This window comes from Phymastichus coffea, unplaced genomic scaffold (assembly GCF_024137745.1).
Source record: "Phymastichus coffea isolate CEN01 unplaced genomic scaffold, Cenicafe_Pcof_1.1 PCOF00222, whole genome shotgun sequence".
Classification (NCBI taxonomy): Eukaryota; Metazoa; Arthropoda; class Insecta; order Hymenoptera; family Eulophidae; genus Phymastichus; species Phymastichus coffea.
In genome coordinates this window covers 59,086-77,091 of record NW_026707033.1, presented here as the reverse complement: position 1 = coordinate 77,091, position 18,006 = coordinate 59,086, and the positions used below count along the sequence as shown (strand labels likewise).

Genomic DNA, 18,006 nt, shown 5'->3' with positions numbered 1-18,006 from the left:
TATAAGAGTTTAACATTTTGAATTTATTCTTTGCCATTTTATAATAATTTTGACATCCATTCATTGAAGGACGCAATGCAACAATGAAAAGATTCACAATTGAACAGTTACAAAGAATAGAATTTTCATTTTCAAACGTTGTTGCGCACATTACAGTATTTGAAAATCGCTTTAAAAAATTATCCAACATATATCTCCATTTTTACATGCTTTGAAACATATAGCAGTATGATTAAACATAAATGTACACAGTTCACAATTAGCTACCTATATAATAATTTGCTATATTTTCACATATCGTAGGAACCACGTGTTAACACAAGTCTCCGCTTTTTTATTACTGTCAGTAGTGAAATTTAATACATAAAATTTGCAATGCTGTAATCTAGTTGCAGCTTTATTATATATACATACAAAAAATACTGTTTTGCTTGTTTCCAATATTCAAAATGTTTTATAAATAATGTTATTTTTCTTTCAAAAAATCACAATCAATGACTTTCGTGCGATAATCTCGCAGTCTGTCAACAGATTTATAGAAAATGAAGTACTTTATGTATATCATCATTTTGTTGCTTGTAATATATGTTTCGCTAAAGCAGTATTAAAGCCATTGGTATACACATCAAATGATATAATTGAAGCGCGACAAGATATAATGAGGTGTCGGATGTTACTTAAGATTTTTAAACATGTATACTACGATGTAAATCTTCTTAGATATTTTTATTTTCTAGTAATTACAAAGCTACACTGAATACTTTTTTAAAATACTTTTAAAACTGTTATTTTATTACTTAGTAGATTTGTCTAGCTGAATTCCATTTGAACACTTTGAAAATACAAAACATAGTTTTGTTATAATAAATTGTGATCTCAATCATATTTTATATTAAGTCGAACTGTTGGTAAACTATTATTATCAATAGTTATAAAAGTTGAAACGATCACTATCATTAATACTTTATTGTATTATTCTTACATATAAATAAAAATTACTTTTATCAAAATGTTAATTCATTCTTAACGATAGTTTGATCATAATAAATAAGAAACAAATGAATACGTAAATTTCTAATGAAAATGAGATCTTGTACATCGCGCTTCAATTTTATTCGTAAATAAACATTTCTTTTTCTATATTTAAGAGGAGAAAATTGTCTGAATATAATGCACTGAGCATCTGAATAGAATGTATGATTTGGAAAGCTTTCGAAATTAAAGCTTTTGAAACACGACAGAAAAAATTACATTGACAATTTCACGGTTTTAGCGAACTGTGCGCGCAAATACGATGACGTCTATTACGATAACTTTGCCCTGACAAACTGTTAAGAAAATCAAATAAAGTTGTTCGCTATGACTGCGTGCGATATGGACAAAAATACCTTTGTGTACACATAGATGTTTGTGTGAGAGCGTTTTTTTTAAACAATGTGTTATTTGCTTCTTGCCTCTCTTGTGAGCATATCATCAGCGCGTTACAAGCTGTTGAAAAAAGAAAATCACATGTATCGGTTAGTTTGGTAGTCTCGCAGACAGCTTTCACGCTATCTGTCTAAAATACAAATGTATTTGAGAAAAATCCACGTGCAATTATATAGGCAACATACATCAAACGTGTTCATTCAAAAATCAATTTCCTACTCTGTAGGTATACTTAATACGTTTGATACCTTGGCCATTATTTAGTGACATGCAGTGTTATAGATCATGCTATGTTGATGCATTTGTCGTTAGTGGCTATAAGTATTTCGTGTGCTCTGATCTGCTTGTATACAACAGAAATCAATTCAATTATTGAAGATAAAGAGGTCACATTCAGGATTGGTAACATATTGCATGCAATCAAATCAACTACCTCTTTAAATGAGGGAAGTAATTCAGAACTGACTCGGAAGTAAATAAAAAGGGAAACTTATGTTGTCGTTTTAAGGCGTTAATTATTTTTAAACTTAATTAGTTAGAATGCAATTCAATACCTATAATTACACATAGAATTGAAGAAAAATTACACAAGAAAAAAAGAAAATTTGGGCAACGTTTTGGGTGTAAATAATTTTTTTTCTAATGCACAGAAGAATTTTAACAACAGGTTTCAAAATACCTAAAGTATTAAAAATACGTACACGTACAAGTGATGTTATTTAAAGTGCAAGTAAATAATTTATTTACCATTTCAAGTAATTTAAAAACTGACAATCTATTTTTAATTATTTATATTTTATGCACTTTTTGTTCTGGCCCATTTTTTATACAAAAAAACTGTCATGAAAGCTATAAAATGAAGTACCAATTAAAGTACCTGGCAGTCGTTTTTAAGTATATCTGAACAGTGTAATGAGTCTTTTCAGTTGTGAAATATAGCAGCTGTATCAATTGTCATTTAGTACTGAATAAAACCAAGTTGTTTACTAACGTAGTTTGAAAATGATGAAAACATTTTAAGAAGTAGGATTTTAGATGTTAGATTAGTATGTTTCCGTAACATCTTCAATGAACAATGACGTTGACGACTCAAACATATGATGTCGTTGACATTTATCTTACATCAAGAAAATGAATACTCTTCTATATCCCGTTCTAATTTGAATATTACCGATTATTAATTTCTTATTATTTATTCAAAAATCGTTACTATCTGTCATTACTGAAGTATATTTTTTAATTTTTATCTAGTATTGATGGAAATGTTCATCAGGTTCGTAAGACTCGAAAATTACGCTCTAAAAACATAAACAAAACGTGATAGTTCGAAATAAAAACTATTTTGGTGGCGTAAATAATTATTACAAGGGCTTGTAGTCAGATTTATACAATTGAAAATACGTATAAACTCTTGAAATTATTTTTACACTATATAAACATTGTATATAATTGTCTTATCTATTCCATTTTGATAAGTAGCATTGTCAACATAAAATAATAATAAATAACTTTTAACAAGAAGAATTATTGGATTTAACAACAAATTAATAGAACTGTCATATCTAAAAATCAGTTGTTAGAACGAAAAGCGCATTTTTAGACCATTTATTACAATATTCTACATACGCCGAAAATCTAATCGATAGCATGTGAAGCTTTTTAAATTTTGTTATCGACCATCACAGTGCATTATCAGAAGATAATACTTTGAAAGCATTTAGTTTGCAAGCGTATATTAATGTGAAGGCTTTGAAAGTTTCAAAGTTTTTACGCTTGACTAATGTGATATAATCTTCAAATGGTCTTTAAATTTTTTAAATATTTTTTCATGCATTAAAATGTTACCAGATCTAACCATTATCTTCCTAGTATAATGGAAACATGCTATATATATATATCTAAAATATTTTGTGATATAGAAATGAAATTCAAGAAAACGAAAAAAAAATAATAGTGCTACGATTCTTTTAGAGTAGAGAACATAGGATGGAAGTAGATTGTAAAAGTGTAGTAAAGTGTCACTAATTTTTTATTCAAACGCATACTCACTTTTCGGGTAATATGCGCGGATGACAGAATTCCGTTGGCCACGAATACATATTTGGAAGTGGACTGTCGTAATTGCAGTCGTACATTTTACCGGTGATGAATTCTCGCTTATCCTTTGGTTCTGGATATTCGCTAGCCAAGTTACCTGAAAAAAAAACGTATTATTCGCATTTTTTCAAGTAAAGCTTGTATACAGATAATTTTTCGATACAAAAACTAAAATACAAAAAGATAACTACCATGTCGATAAGCATAGTCAGCAATTTTACAAGCGATGTCAATAGAGCACTCTTGAATAGTACTAAGGGGTGGGTACACACTTCCCCTCTGCAGATCCTCGTTCGATACGTTATTCGCAACTTCTTGAGCAGCGAGCAAAAACATATCCTCGGTGATGTGATGGCAACCAGTTGCAATCACGCCCAACGCAATTCCTGGGAAGATGTAGGCGTTGTTGCCTTGACCCGGTTTGAAAGTCTTGCCATTGTATTGAACTTCGCCGAATGGCGAGCCCGATGAGAATATACACCTACCCTGTTATCAACACGCAATTTTAAATGAATTTATCTCTTTCGGTTAAACTTTTCAGAGTACTAATGAAATTTAAAAACGAAGCAATTAAGTGTATACGTAGTAGCAGCGAATATAAACTTAAGTAAGGCGAGGGTTTGTGCATATCATAATAACCTTCAAAATTAATTTACCTCTGTGTGCTCGTAAGCCGCTTGTGCTGTACACTCGGCTTTACTGGTCGGATTACTCAGTGCAAAGATCAAAGGCCTCTCATTATTTTTAGCCATCTCTTGCAAAACCTCCGGGGTAAATGTGTTGGCTGCGGCCGAGGCACCTATATGCACATCGAAGAAGCCCAACTCGATCAATGTTAAGTGCTATTTCCGTGCATTAATATTATCGCTGCCGATGATTAACCGAAATTGGATTGTGTCACCCTTTAAGTACGTGAGTTATTCAATAACTATAAAGTGAATGATCTTTTTGTTGGCAAACAATGCCTCGCCAATTATAGTAATGTATACGCGGTAGCGTTTTATTTTTATGATATTCAACTATGTAATATCATCTTAATGTCCGATTGAATACCTAATACACTGTTTTTTTCTCTCTCTTTCTTTTTTCGCACGATGATATTTTAGCTAGATGTGAAATTTGGAAGCTTACCAATACAAAATAGTGCCAATGTACATTGAGCGTAGTCATTTACATTTGTCTTTGACATATTTACGTTCTAAGCAGAATTTATTTGTCAATGGATAAACTTTTTATGGTACAAATACGATGCGTATTAGTGCCATAAAAAGAAAAGAAAATGTTTTTCTCGTCGTTCTTTTTAAAGAAAAAAAGTTCGGTTCTTTCTTTTCGAATGCGAGCGAAAATTACCTATGAGAATCGACGGCTTGACCTTTTTAACGACATTGATGAGGCCCTCAATAGGTTCATGATTTTTGGCGTAGTAAATCTTGTGGCCATCCAAATCGCCTTTAGTACGGGTTGTGGTCAGCAGACCGTCGATGTCCAGCATCCAAATGTTATCGCGCGCCTCATCTTCCGGCAGACCGTCGGCTACCATTGCCTTTACGCACAGGTCCGCGATTCCGATAGCAGCCTGAATTTATATCGAACAAATTGTTTTCTGACACTTCTAATCGTTCTCAGATGCAGACTTTTTCAAAAGTTTCTTTGACAGATTCTCTATTTATCATTTTGAAACTTTTGCAATTTCAACGCTGAATGAATTATTAAGATTGATTATTGATAACCCGATTTAAAATTATAAAATTATCTTGTGACGCTGATTTTAAATTGATGGAAGCTCATTTGTCGATGAAGCCGACATGAAAGTTGAATGAAATTGGTCAAGAGCCGACTTGACGTGAACGACATCAGCTCTATATATTTGTACCGCCAGTAGCGAGATTAATAATCTGAGAGAAAAATGAAGAAGCGTAAAAATCCTTACCTCGCCAGCACCAAGGAAGACAAACTTATTGTTCCTCATGGGTTTTTGCGTAAGCCTCTGCGAGGCAAGAACCCCGGCAACAGCTACGGCAGCAGTACCCTGTATGTCGTCGTTGAACGTGCAATACTTGTTTCTATACTTATCAAGGAAGCGGAAGGCATTGTGATTGCCGAAGTCTTCGAACTGTATAAGTACGTTCTGGCCGTATTTTTGCACGCAAGCGGCCATGAATTCATCGAGCAATTCATCGTATTCAGGTCCGAAAGTGCGAGGTTTGTTTAAGCCAATGTAGTGTGGATCGTTACGTAGCTGCTCGTTGTTGGTGCCCACATCGATGGTGATTGGTAAACACTGATGTGGCTTGATGCCAGCCAATGCAGTGTACAATGCAAGTTTACCTACCGGTATACCCATGCCACAGGCGCCCAAATCACCCAAACCCAGGATCCGCTCGCCGTCGGTTACGCAGATCGCGCGTACCGCCTGCTCTGGCCTGATCATGGCAATCATGAATTTTTCATAAATTATCAGCTCAGAATTAGTCTGTCTACTGTTACATAATTATTTCGTTGTTCGCTAATTAGTATATCGACGCACGTGTCGCGCAATTTTTGTTTCAATCACGAGCTATGAGCATTAGTGTTTGCTCCGTGAGTTTAGACACTTGGCTTAGCCATAAAAGTCGGGCTTCTATTGCAATGTATCAAATACTCGAACCGATATCGGATTTTATTTTCATTCCGTTAATCGGATGCTAATTTATTCATCACTGAATGCAAATGGATGGCGCTACCGTTGGCCCGTGATTTTTGCGACCCACATTTTTGAAAATACAATCTTTCGTTTGCTTAATAACGAACAATCTTTACCGGCTGTATTCACGTATGGATCGCAAATAATTCTCGGAAGACAGTAAGCTGAAGCAGTAAATGTGACCGATAATTTGTTTGAAAAGTAAAAACTGAGGCAAAACTAAGCATTTTTGTAAACAGAATTTCTAGGAATTTCCTTGATAATGTAAATGGAGCTTAAAACGAGGTGCATACCAATTGTTGAGAATTTCGTAAACGTGGCCCTTGTCGTAAATGGTAATAAAGAGTCCACGCGGTCGGCGGTAAATAACGCCGAACTTTTGGCAGGCAAGACCGACCGTCGGCGTGTACACGATAGGCATCATTTGCTCGATGTTCTCTTTGAGCAAACGGAAGAATAAGCGCTCGTTCCTCTCCTGCAAAACAAGAGGAATTCTGAAAACTCGAGACTTTTAATATTCGATCGGCTTGCTTGCACGATCGCGTCGGCTTGTTGCGCAAAGCGAACAAGTTTGACGACGAGCTGTACGCGCGCGCTCTTAAGGGTGCGACCTGGGCAATATGGATTTTATTTACAATCCATCAGTAATTCATCTACCTGCAGCTCGACGAGGTAGAGATAACGGTTGAGGTCCTCGGTGTACTTCATTACCGAGGCTTTGCACAGCGCAAGTTGCTCCTCCTGGGTCTTGAATCTTGGCGGCTGCAAGCCGTGGATACCCAGAGCTATTCGTTCTTCCAACGTGAACGCCAATCCCTTTCGAATTTTCAAAGAAAAAGTCAAGCATTATCATTCCGTTCGTTTCAGCGAACAAACAGTGGTTTATTACGCGCGAACCAACGAATAATCGACAACGCAATCATAATTCAATTAAGACGAGGGCCCAAGAATCTTGGAGCTTTCTAGATTCAACTGGCAAATTCCTTTTCTTAAGCGACCAATCGGTTTAATTTGTCGCACACGATCCCCGATATAAAGCCTTAATTAAAATCAATCGCGCGCGCGCGTGCCGCGAACGGCGACAAATTGTCGTGATAATAAAAGAACGGAGGGAGGAAGGGAAGCAGAGAGGCAAAGAGAGGAAGAGAGGGAGAAAGAAAGAGCGAAGACGCTTTTAATCGATATAAAAGAGCGACGCTCGCTTATCGGCGAATCCTCGAGTGCTTCTCACACTGCCAGTCGCTTCTTTACAATCGCACGCACGCCATCTAAAACCATTCACTGTGATCACGTGGACAGTGCACCGTAAACTTTTCACGAGGCTCGTTTACGACATGTTGCACAGACACCTTCGGCAGTCTGCTCTACGTATAGAACGACGTACAGCTACTCCTTTCGTGCTCTTTGTCTTCGCGAGGCTCTTTATTTTCGACAATTTGCAGGTAGAATCAGACAACTCTTTCTCTTGTACGAGTATCTTACACAGACATAGAAATAGAAACCTTGTTGAGACGTGGATCGCGCAGGTGACCAATACCCTTGACCATGTTAATGGGTATGACGTCGCCCTGCACCTCGTGAATATCTCTGCGTTGTTGCTGATGCTGCTGGTCCTTGGGACTTGCTGCCACGGCTGCTCGAGCGACCGCACAGCCGCTACTTCTGCCGCATGACCTGCAAACATTGTTATACGCGTGAATGTTTCTGAGACGCACGCAATTTTCAATTAGAGCTCGAGTGCAGCCTGGCGCGTTAATTTAACAAACCTGGAAATTCAGCAGTAGCTCATTTATGAAAGGGCGCTTGCGAGTTGTGTGTTTACTCGCGATAAACATTTAAGCTTCTGTTGTACTTCGCGGTAAAGTTATAAGAGCACTGGGTTCGCTGGGTCAAGGATTCAGATCATATGCCTTTGCGAATTTCCGTCTTTGTATAATATATGCTATTTCGCGTGTAGGATGCCAATTTGTCTTTACTCAATTTCATTACATCCCCGTAGTTATATAGATATCAACCGACGGACTATAGTCGCGAAAGTAATGATGGCAGTCCACTCAAAGCCGCATTATCTACGTATGTATTTATTAGACGTAATCGTTCGCGCCTTAACTAGCGAGTGATTCTCAATACGCGCATCATTCCACATCATTCTTTACGTAACTCGACTATCGATTTTAGCCTTGCTACCTTTTCTCACCTTCATAGTCGAATAATCATCTCCGTAGTTTGATAATTCGAAGAGGCGCACGAGACCCAATAATTGTCGTTCAAAGCTCACACTAATAAGTTACTATTCTAACAATTACATTCCGTAGCGTTCTGCGGGCAAATTATGTACAAAATGAACTGGAATGAAAACAGTGCTGCCGATACTAAAAATCTATTGGCTACATGAGTAGCGCCATAATCGGCGCGTAACCGGGGCAACAGCGGAGTTACAGTGGCACAGTGTAAAGCGAAAAACGTCGTGTACGACAGAGATAAAAGGCTGCAGTCAATATAACAATTATCATAGCAGAAGAGGAAGAGGGCAGGCGAGTCGAGTCGCATGCACACGAGATACGCGATAAAAGGAACAATACGAAGAGCAAACGATGGCAAAAAGTAGTCATGGGAGAATCGAGGAGCGATTACATTTACCGAGTTTGGTAATGAATTCAGCTTTTCGAACGTTGTTCAAATGAACGGTCGATTGGTGCGCATAATGCGACGGCCAATTGATCGTTGTCCGCCAATTTGTTTACATTTTCGCAGTGTACATTGTATTTAATTTTCAATGTCCGCGCTCGCCGTCGCCAGTAATTGTGCGCAGAGAAATATCGCGCGACACAAGCACACATCGTCATTTATGTGGCCGCTGAATTTTATACGCGCGACCCGTTTGACGAGAAATTCCGTATAATGCGGGCGTACTCGCCGATAAATCTGATTGATTACGATTTTTCTCCAGCGGATATCGGCAAGCCGGCTTTCATCGCGTGATTTATTATTTGGAAGCTGACTGTATAAAATAATGGGCCGAGTTGCGCGCGCCACTCGTGGAATCTAAGTCGGAGTAATTATTTTCTCTCTTCGCGACACTCGCCGATATCATTTGCGATAATTAAGAGTCATTATCGGGAACGGCTAGATGTTCTCGCTATTCCACGCTGCGTGTGTCCTTGTGTCGCTATTCGCGCTTGAACAGTGCGCTTTATTCGACGCGGGCGTTGCGCGAAGCCGCGTGTATTTTGAATAGTTAATAACGTTACGCAACAGCCGCGTAGCAGACGAGCGCGTGCATACGTCAAAATGCCATACGAACGCCAGAAATTCGCGCACCAAAGAACCATCCTCTCGCTCGCTTAGCGTCATGTTTCGCGCGCGAGTGTCAAGTTTTATGCAGTAGCTACGCGGCTCTCGAAATAAACGAGACAACGTCCTCTCCCTCTCTCTCTCTCTCTCTCTCTCTCTCTCTCTCTCTCTCTCTCTCTCTCTCTCTCTCTCTCTCTCTCTCTCTCGCTCTCTCTCTCTTTCATTTCATTTAGTGACCGAAAAAAATAGGATTCACTGCAGTGGCAATATATTTCGGAAGGCTATATTTGGAAGTAAAACTCCAGTAGCGCGCGCACCCCAACACCTGTTCCATTCACGCCAGATCAAATCGGTATCGCCATTATCTCATACACAGCGTGCGAACGAGCGAGAGCTTGCAGCGAAGGCCGTGCGGCCGCGGTGGAAAAAGAGTAGAGTATATTCGCCCGAAATAAAGCGCCCGAAAATATCTCTCCCACTTGCCGTTTCTTCGGATTAGATGCAGCTTTATTTTGCGGATTACGGACCAGCTTGTTTTCTTTCTCGTACCGTGGTTAATTTTCGCTCTCTGCGAGCGACACCCACGAGTTTTTTACGACTAATTGGAGATTCGTCGGTCAGGCTCGGACAAATTGATGGGCGATTACGTAAAAGCTTTCATTGAAGATTTACGTCGCGCATGATGGACGGCCTTCGTGAGAACGTCATTTAGTCTTTGATTGGTGGCCGTACATACAAATTTTTCACTCCGATCTTTCACCAGATTACTTCTACGATAAATCGTCTTACAAGTGAAAACCGCATTCAAGTCGTGATAGTGTACAACGATACGCGATATCCATATTTAGACAAAGTCTCTTTATCTTATGGACGCTATACTATATGTTTTATCTTCAATGTCAATGTCTATCTACGTACTCTGGTTTTACATTACTCGTACAAACGAACAAGAAAAAATAATTACCACGCGAGAAACTAGACGTTCAGTCATGCGAAGCAATTGCGCGTCAATAAAAATTTTTCTCTTTGCATTGAAAAAAACTTATATAAATAGCGAAATTAGAATTTTCGGTGTAGCAGACAGCGGCAAAAAAAAAACGAGCTCGCGCAAGCTTAACTTAGCGTAGCGTCCAAATCCTCGTCTGCTCGTGCCTGTCATTGATTTTTCGTTTTTCGCGACGTTTTTAGTTGGAGTACCTAAAATAAAAAATTGCGGCTTTGCACGAAATTAGAGCGTGATTTTATCGGAGAGTTTATGTGACGAGCAAATATTTATTATGTATAAAGTACGTCGAACATCGAAAGATAACAAATGATTTGTGAAATAGGCGAAGCTTGAAAATTTATTTATCATGTAGCAGTGAAAAATGCACGCAAAAGCTGCACTTGATTGAAAGAAAAAAATTAAATATTTATGTCAAAACCAAATGTAGGTATCGTTAAATTGCTAAAGTGGATAAAAAAATGCCGTCAATTATGAGTGAAAAAGAAACAAAGAGTCTGACGGCTTTTTCTTGCGGAATAAATTTTTTATTTGAAAATGGGAGCAAACAGAGTAAAGAAAAAAGAATGAATAGATGCTCAAAGTTGCGACATGTCAGTTTTAGAGCAACGGGCGTTAACGATGACTTTTTCCAGCTGAAAACCGTATTCCGCAAATAGCTCGGGCATCATTAACTAACGCCCATTCAACAGGTTCGCAGCAATTAAAAAAAGTTTTCCTCGAAGCGCATATGAAATCTTTTGTTCTTCTACGTCAAATTCTCGAAACATAATTGTTTTTTCTAGGCCATGATTCAGTTGATCGGCGTATCCGCACTACGTTTCTTTCTTTTTTCCCGAACAGATTTTCAATATCAACCGTCAGTCCGTCTGTCGGAAGCCCTATTACAGTAGCAAGTACACGCGGTCTTAACCCAGAAAAAGAAATTGTACATCTTGAGTTCCTTTTCACAGCCGCGTATACAAAATAAAAAGCGAACGATACGCGCAAGGCTGTTGTTTTATCGATCGTCGCGGTGGCTGCTGGCAAAGAAAGAGCTCCTCTATGCACACACGGCTACCCCTGCCGAATGTAAATACGCGTCATTATGACAAACATACCCTTACAGCTTATCTTGAAGTCGTTATCATTAACGAGTTTATCGATAAGTCCACGGGCCGAAAAATGCGCGGTGTAGCGTATGCCTACCAAAACAGCGATGCCCTCGAGAGATAGAGCAAGAAGGTTGGCTAATTAGGGCTTAACCTCTTTTTGGTGAAAATGGGACGCGACGAGGGACAAGGTGAACGGCAGCCGAGTGCACATACTTGCGCGTCAATCAACCAGTATATTACTTACAGGATACTTCTCTGAAGTGAGAACATGATGACGACAACGATGAGTAACAACCGCGCACAATGACAAAGACGATGAGGAGCACCACTTTTTTTCGTATCACTCACGCGTGCTCTGCTCGGCCCAGCAGCAGCTGATCACCGATTGCGCGCGCGCGCAAACCCAGCTGATTCGACTCTACCTCAACCACCGAGCGCGACTGCGCGATACGCGATACCTATATGTACCTCGTCACAGTCCACACTCCACAGACAGAACGAATGAGCAGAGGCGTGAGGTGTCACCGTCAGACAGTAATTTCGCATTAGTTATTTACGCGCTTTGGCTCGGACATTGCGTTTAATAAATTGTATAATCTTCGTGAAAACGTATTCGAGTTACATATAGGTGGCACTCAATTGGTAAATGGATGATGTGTGACGTAACTTCTCGCAGATTTACCAGTTTTTTTTTATTAATTTTACAGTACATCGCACAATGCGACATGCATTATTGACAGTTATTCAAGTCACTGTAGTACCTTTTTATTAACATATGATCCACGTGGTAGACCGATATACCGACAGCCAGCACGGCTGCTATACGGCTGTGTTGGACTACATACATATATATAGCTTAGCAGCCAAGCCATCCCTTCCACTGCCTCCCCAGCTGTATAGAAGTGTCAAAAGTCTAGGCATGTAGCCGATAGGTGCTTCTCGCGCATATACCACCTATTTACTGTATTTACCGACTGAGTACCCCCTGCGCGTACTATAACTCGAATACTTCTGCCTATACTAGAGTAGTTTTTTACGTACCTTGGGAGAGCCAAGCGTCAGTACAGTGTAGGAAGAATATTTGTGACGCTGGATAGTACAAGCCCTAGGCGGCGAGAGACATGCAAAGCTTGTAGTTGATGCTAGTTACTCTCAACCTATATCAATAAGTAATGTAGATTGCGCGCTATGTACATACTTATAAAGTTCACGTAATTTTAAGGACAACGAAGATTGATTTTATTAATCTTCAATTACATGTTTGTGATAGAAATTATGATGATTACCTAATAGATAAATGTAAGTCTCCGGGAAAATACTTTTCTGAAATATTATTTGAACAACATTTGTAAGCGCGATCACCGAAACTTTGATACAAATGGATCTGATAACAGATGAAAAATGAAGCGAATGCATCGACGGAAAATGCTTTGTAGAGAATCACTTGTAATGGTGACGCAGTTCCGCGATCGTCTGCTTTTAAAAAGTCGTAATGGCGAGTTTAAGAATATGCCATTGGAGTTTCGTACATTGGAACATATTGCAAGTCCGAGCTTGGCGAACTAGAAGCATAAATGCCTCAGGGTCGTAAAGTCGAGGAGTCGAAATCAATTTCGATTATTTGAAGAGCGGGAAAAGCGATCGCTGTTTCGGCGCAGAAAGCGAGCAGCAGTAGCAGCTTCTCCTATTTAATTTTAACGTCCGACTATTTGCCCTCGACGCGCTTCTATTCTAGCTGAGTTACGGCGCGATATTCACTGGATCGCTTCAATAAATCTGTCGTCGAAGTCGATAACTATCAAGCTTCACTCCGATAAAATGTATCTTTCGGCGTCGTTGAACTTTATTGTACCTTTTGAATTTCCCAGCGATGATTCAATCTTGAAAATTTCAACTCGTATTTTCGGAGGGGAAAATTCGACAATTCGTTCTGAAAATAAAGTATAAAATATGGTATATATGGCAGGATTGTAGAGGGAGCTGGGAAGAAAGAATAATCCGTTGTATCAGTTTTTTGGTTTCATTGAATAGTGCACGTAATTGATACAGGATGAAAGTTTATGACAATCTTTCGTGTAAGGTGACAGTGACAGATGATCGAAATATTCGCTCTTTTGACTATTTACAATACTTTTAACAATCGTACCATTTTTAAATCTTTCCTCCTTTTTTAATGGTGTCGTTATTATAAATTTTATCGACGCTTGCACTCGCGCATCGCAGTCGAGAGAAAAGAAAAGAAAAGAGCATTCGAACGGTTCTCGCATTTTTCCGCCTAACACTCGCGCACGTTTCAACGCAGGAAAAGCTCGACGTGTATATTATGTATACCCATATCTCTCTCACATTCAATCGATTTTCCATTTTCAATTTTACATCTACGTTGTCGAATATTGTACATATTTATACTTATAACATACAATTGTCTCTTGCATCATATTTTCAAACAAATGTTTTAGCTTTACTTTGTGAATAAACAATATAATTTGTGAACCAAAACCTAACTCTTTTCAGATTTTTATTGAACAATGAAATGCACGCATAACAATTGAACTTGGATATTTTCATATGATTCAATTGATTTATATATGACAAATGACAAACTGCTTGGTAGAATTTTTCATTTATCCATATTTTTCTACTACTGAAAAAGTAAATTAATAGGTATAATATGTGAGATTTATATTGGAAAAATATACTCGTATAGTTGTTATATCTACTCAAAAAAATGAAGTCATCTTTTAGGAATTATCGTTGTGAAGAAACTATTATAAATATTTATTTAATTTATACAAAAAGGATGGTAATCTGAATATATTTTCTAGGTTTCTATCACTGAAATAATTGTGAATCGATATCGAGCGGTCGACATAAATTTGAATTTAATAATAACTTGCTTTAATTATTCTTTCAATAAAAATATAGAGGAAAGTCTGTTACTTCAATTCCAAATAACATAGAATAGTAGTGGTGCTTATTTTATGTGTAGTTATTTATTGAAAAGTGCTTTTTTCATAAGGATTAAAATATTAAATACTATACGGTTATAAACAGTATAAAGTATGAAATACTTCAGGATATTTCCTTTTTCGTCAGTTTATGAAAGTTTGGAGAAAAAATGATAATTATATGTACATAATTGGTGTACAGTTTTCAAAAATATCATTTTCATTCAAAATAGTTTAGTTTAAATTTGTTAATATTGATATCTTACTAATTATTCGGAAAGTTTAATACTCAAATATTATTATGTATAAAAGTATCAGGTTTTTACAGTTTGATACCTTCTTTTATCAGTACTAAAATGTATTGTAAAGAATCAAAAAACTATCTCTTATAAAATAAGCACTTATTTAGGGTAGCTTACATTATTCAAATAAAATCCACTTGAACCTCGATTTAAATTGGTATTTATCAATTCATCCTTGCATTGCTAAAATACCTAACGGTTATCCTAATATTAGGGAATCAGTTTTATTTGATATACTAATTAATGTATGAAAACGAAAAGTCATAGTGTACAAAGTTTCGCTCTATTTCACATTAACTATATGAAACGTATGTATCTGGTGCATCAGAAGATAATGAGTGATGATGTTTTTCTGACAAGGCTTTATTTCGGTATAAGTTAAAAATTTTCATAAAAATAACTAACGTTTGTATTATAAAAGCAACAGTCTCATCAGCATAAGTAACAACGAAGAAACTCATATTTTCTAGAAAGAAGTTGCGCAATATAAGTATACGAGCTGTCTTTCAAAGGGTGTGCGAAGCTCTCAATTCAGCGCCCCCCCCCCCCTCTCGCCCCCCAGTAAATACGTAGGTAGCATAGCTGCGTCGTATATACGTGTGTGCAGAAAGATTGATTGATTTCTTTCCGCGCGATGTCGACTTTTCTCACAGCGACAGAACTTTGTGTGCAGCTCGCGCACATGCAAATAGCGTAGGTGCGATTGCTTCTCGAAGAATCCGTATCGTTATTAGCGCTGTCGGGTTTCGCTAAAAGGAGCTTTTTTCTCCCTTCCCGTGAATAGATAGGTTTATAGCTGTGATATAGAAAAAGAGAATGTAAAAAGTTCGAAATTGATGTGGGAAGCTCAATCTGCAAAGATGCTTTTTCTATATTCAATTTTCTTTTACGCGGATATCAGTAAATAATTTTACATTAGGCTCGAGGTTTAAAATCTGCAGTTTGAGTTTTTTTTAATGTGCATGACATCTGTTACAGACCGATATTTTATCATTTTTTCTTTTGAACACACATATATATATGAGACTGCTGACGGTAACAGTGTCATGAGAATAAAATATAGGGTTACAAATGATCATATATTTAAAAATTTATTTTTACATTATGGATTTTTACAGGGGATGACGAGTTGCCATAAATACATTAAAAATCTTTTGCAGAAAAACGATTGCTTTGTAAATTTGCATTAAAATGTAAATATTTTCAGAACCTGAATAAAGTTGTGCAATTATTGATTTGATAAAAGTTTCCCACCCTATCAAAAAGTGATGCTTGTAGTTATACTAACACTAAATAACACAGTTGTTTTATTTTTTCTAATGTGTCGATAAATGAGATACTGCTCAACTAATGGATACATACTTTTCTTTTTCTTAATCCGCTCTTTGTAGGATACGATTTTCTATGGTGTTTGCCGCCGCAAAAAATTCAATTGCGTTATTTTCATATAAGAAAATATATCAGTGGAATGAGATTGAATTATTATTTATCTACACGCTCATTCTATTTGTCTTTTTTATAACACTCATTTCTATATAAACAGTAGTGGTTCACACTTCCATCGCGACTGACTTTATATTCCAATTTTTCTCCTCTTTTTTTCAACTTTAACATTTTTCCTAACATTTTCCCCGAGTCATTTCAAATCAAAGCTCATTCGCGTATCTATTTTTAACGAAATGTTCTTATAATAAGCCCGATCGCAAATATTCTTCTAATAATCAATGACAAAATTTTCATTTCGTAAAATTGTCAAGTAGCAATGATGCGCGAAATGAAAAACGCAACCTCGCGTTAACAATCGTAGCTTATTCGTCGCAGCTTGATCAAATATTCAACATTGCTCGTAGTATTAGTAAACAACCGGCGTGCATAATGACAAAATCACAGGTCACAACCAATTAGTCAACGAAAAAAAAAAGAAAATAAATTAAAAATATTCCACACTATAACAATAGATTCAAACGCAACATTTATCCTTGAGACGTACATACAGAGACTACCTGTAACGAAGACTTGTCTTGAAGCAAGCCTATCGAACGAAAAGCAAATAAACCGCAGCAGTTCCTGCCCCTTCCTCTCTCGATACACTATTTATACGTATGTATACAGGCTCAGCGTTCTCGGGGATATCCTTCCTCCTCCATCACCTCCATTCCTCTAGGGTCGTGTTAGTATCAGCAATGCCAGTAGCAATAGCAAGTAACAGCAGCAACAGTCTGAAACACAAACCGAACGAGAGTTGGAAATTAAACCCACAAGCCAAGTGCATAGTGCGACCGCTAATGACGAGCTTCTCTCTGTCTCTCTCTCTTTCTAAGTTTGGCTTTAACACGCCTGATAAGGGTTTGACAAACTGGAAAATTGTGACGTGTACGGTTATTTCACTTTGATATCGAGTATTTTAAGTAGATATCTACGAGATAATTCATTAATCTAATTTTTACGAAGGATAAGAATCTACAAAATATTCTTTACAGAAATATAAAATTTCTTTGCAGAAATATCTTATTGAATTGCATTTAGAAGAGAACCCTGTTCACGGATGCATTAATAGTCAGAATTTTCGTGAAATGCATGTCAATGTTGATATCGGCTAGAACTTCCATTGGGATGCAGAGAGGCACTTACAGTCGATTATCAGTCAAATCCATGTTAAAATCTAATGTAATGGAAGCGAAAAAAAATTAGACAGCAGCGAATGAAGGTTAAGATTTTACATGAGGCGTGAAATTGACGAAATGCTCTTGGAAAATTGTTCCAATAAAAAAAATATTTCGCAATAACAACAGAAATAAGCTGTAGAAAGCCGATTGACGGTATGTATAAATAGAGAATGGGTTGGCAAAGCATATGCATTGAGCCATACGCCGACATTACAAAGTTCGAAAGGCGTATAAGCGGCCACGTAGAGTAAGCAAAACTTTGTTTCCACGCGTTTAAGAGGAACACAAGGAGCATCCTCTCTCTCTCTCTCTCTTTCTCTCTCTCTCCCTCTCTCTTGGTCTCTCTTGCTGGCACGGCTTTAGGCCAAGTATATACACATGCATGGGTAGAGGTTACGGAAGACGTATTATCTCTGGCTTTCACAAAGGAGCATTTCGCATTCGCCTACTGAGAGAGAGAGAGAGGGGGGAGAGACCCCTTGTTTAAACTT

At 37.5% G+C, this 18,006-nt stretch overlaps 2 protein-coding genes across 2 annotated transcripts in view; both read right to left on the bottom strand.

The window, feature by feature from the left end:
- Positions 1 to 20: 20 nt before the first annotated feature.
- Positions 21 to 12,040, bottom strand: LOC131674250 (NADP-dependent malic enzyme-like). The gene is made up of 10 exons (XM_058952799.1): positions 11,844 to 12,040; positions 7,711 to 7,882; positions 6,866 to 7,024; positions 6,502 to 6,683; positions 5,456 to 5,948; positions 4,876 to 5,101; positions 4,182 to 4,324; positions 3,717 to 4,011; positions 3,478 to 3,622; positions 21 to 1,488 (listed from the first exon to the last, which is right to left on the bottom strand). The coding sequence occupies exons 1-10, from the start codon at positions 11,867 to 11,869 to the stop codon at positions 1,482 to 1,484; spliced, it is 1,848 nt and encodes a 615-aa protein (XP_058808782.1). The 5' UTR covers positions 11,870 to 12,040; the 3' UTR covers positions 21 to 1,481.
- Positions 12,041 to 13,316: 1,276 nt separating this feature from the next.
- Positions 13,317 to 18,006, bottom strand: part of LOC131674240 (suppressor of lurcher protein 1-like) — a 57,995-nt gene continuing 53,305 nt past the window's right edge. The window contains exon 6 of the mRNA XM_058952783.1: positions 13,317 to 17,068. Coding sequence (XP_058808766.1) covers positions 17,010 to 17,068 — 59 coding nt within the window. The 3' untranslated portion in view covers positions 13,317 to 17,009. The remainder of the gene's footprint in view (positions 17,069 to 18,006) is intronic.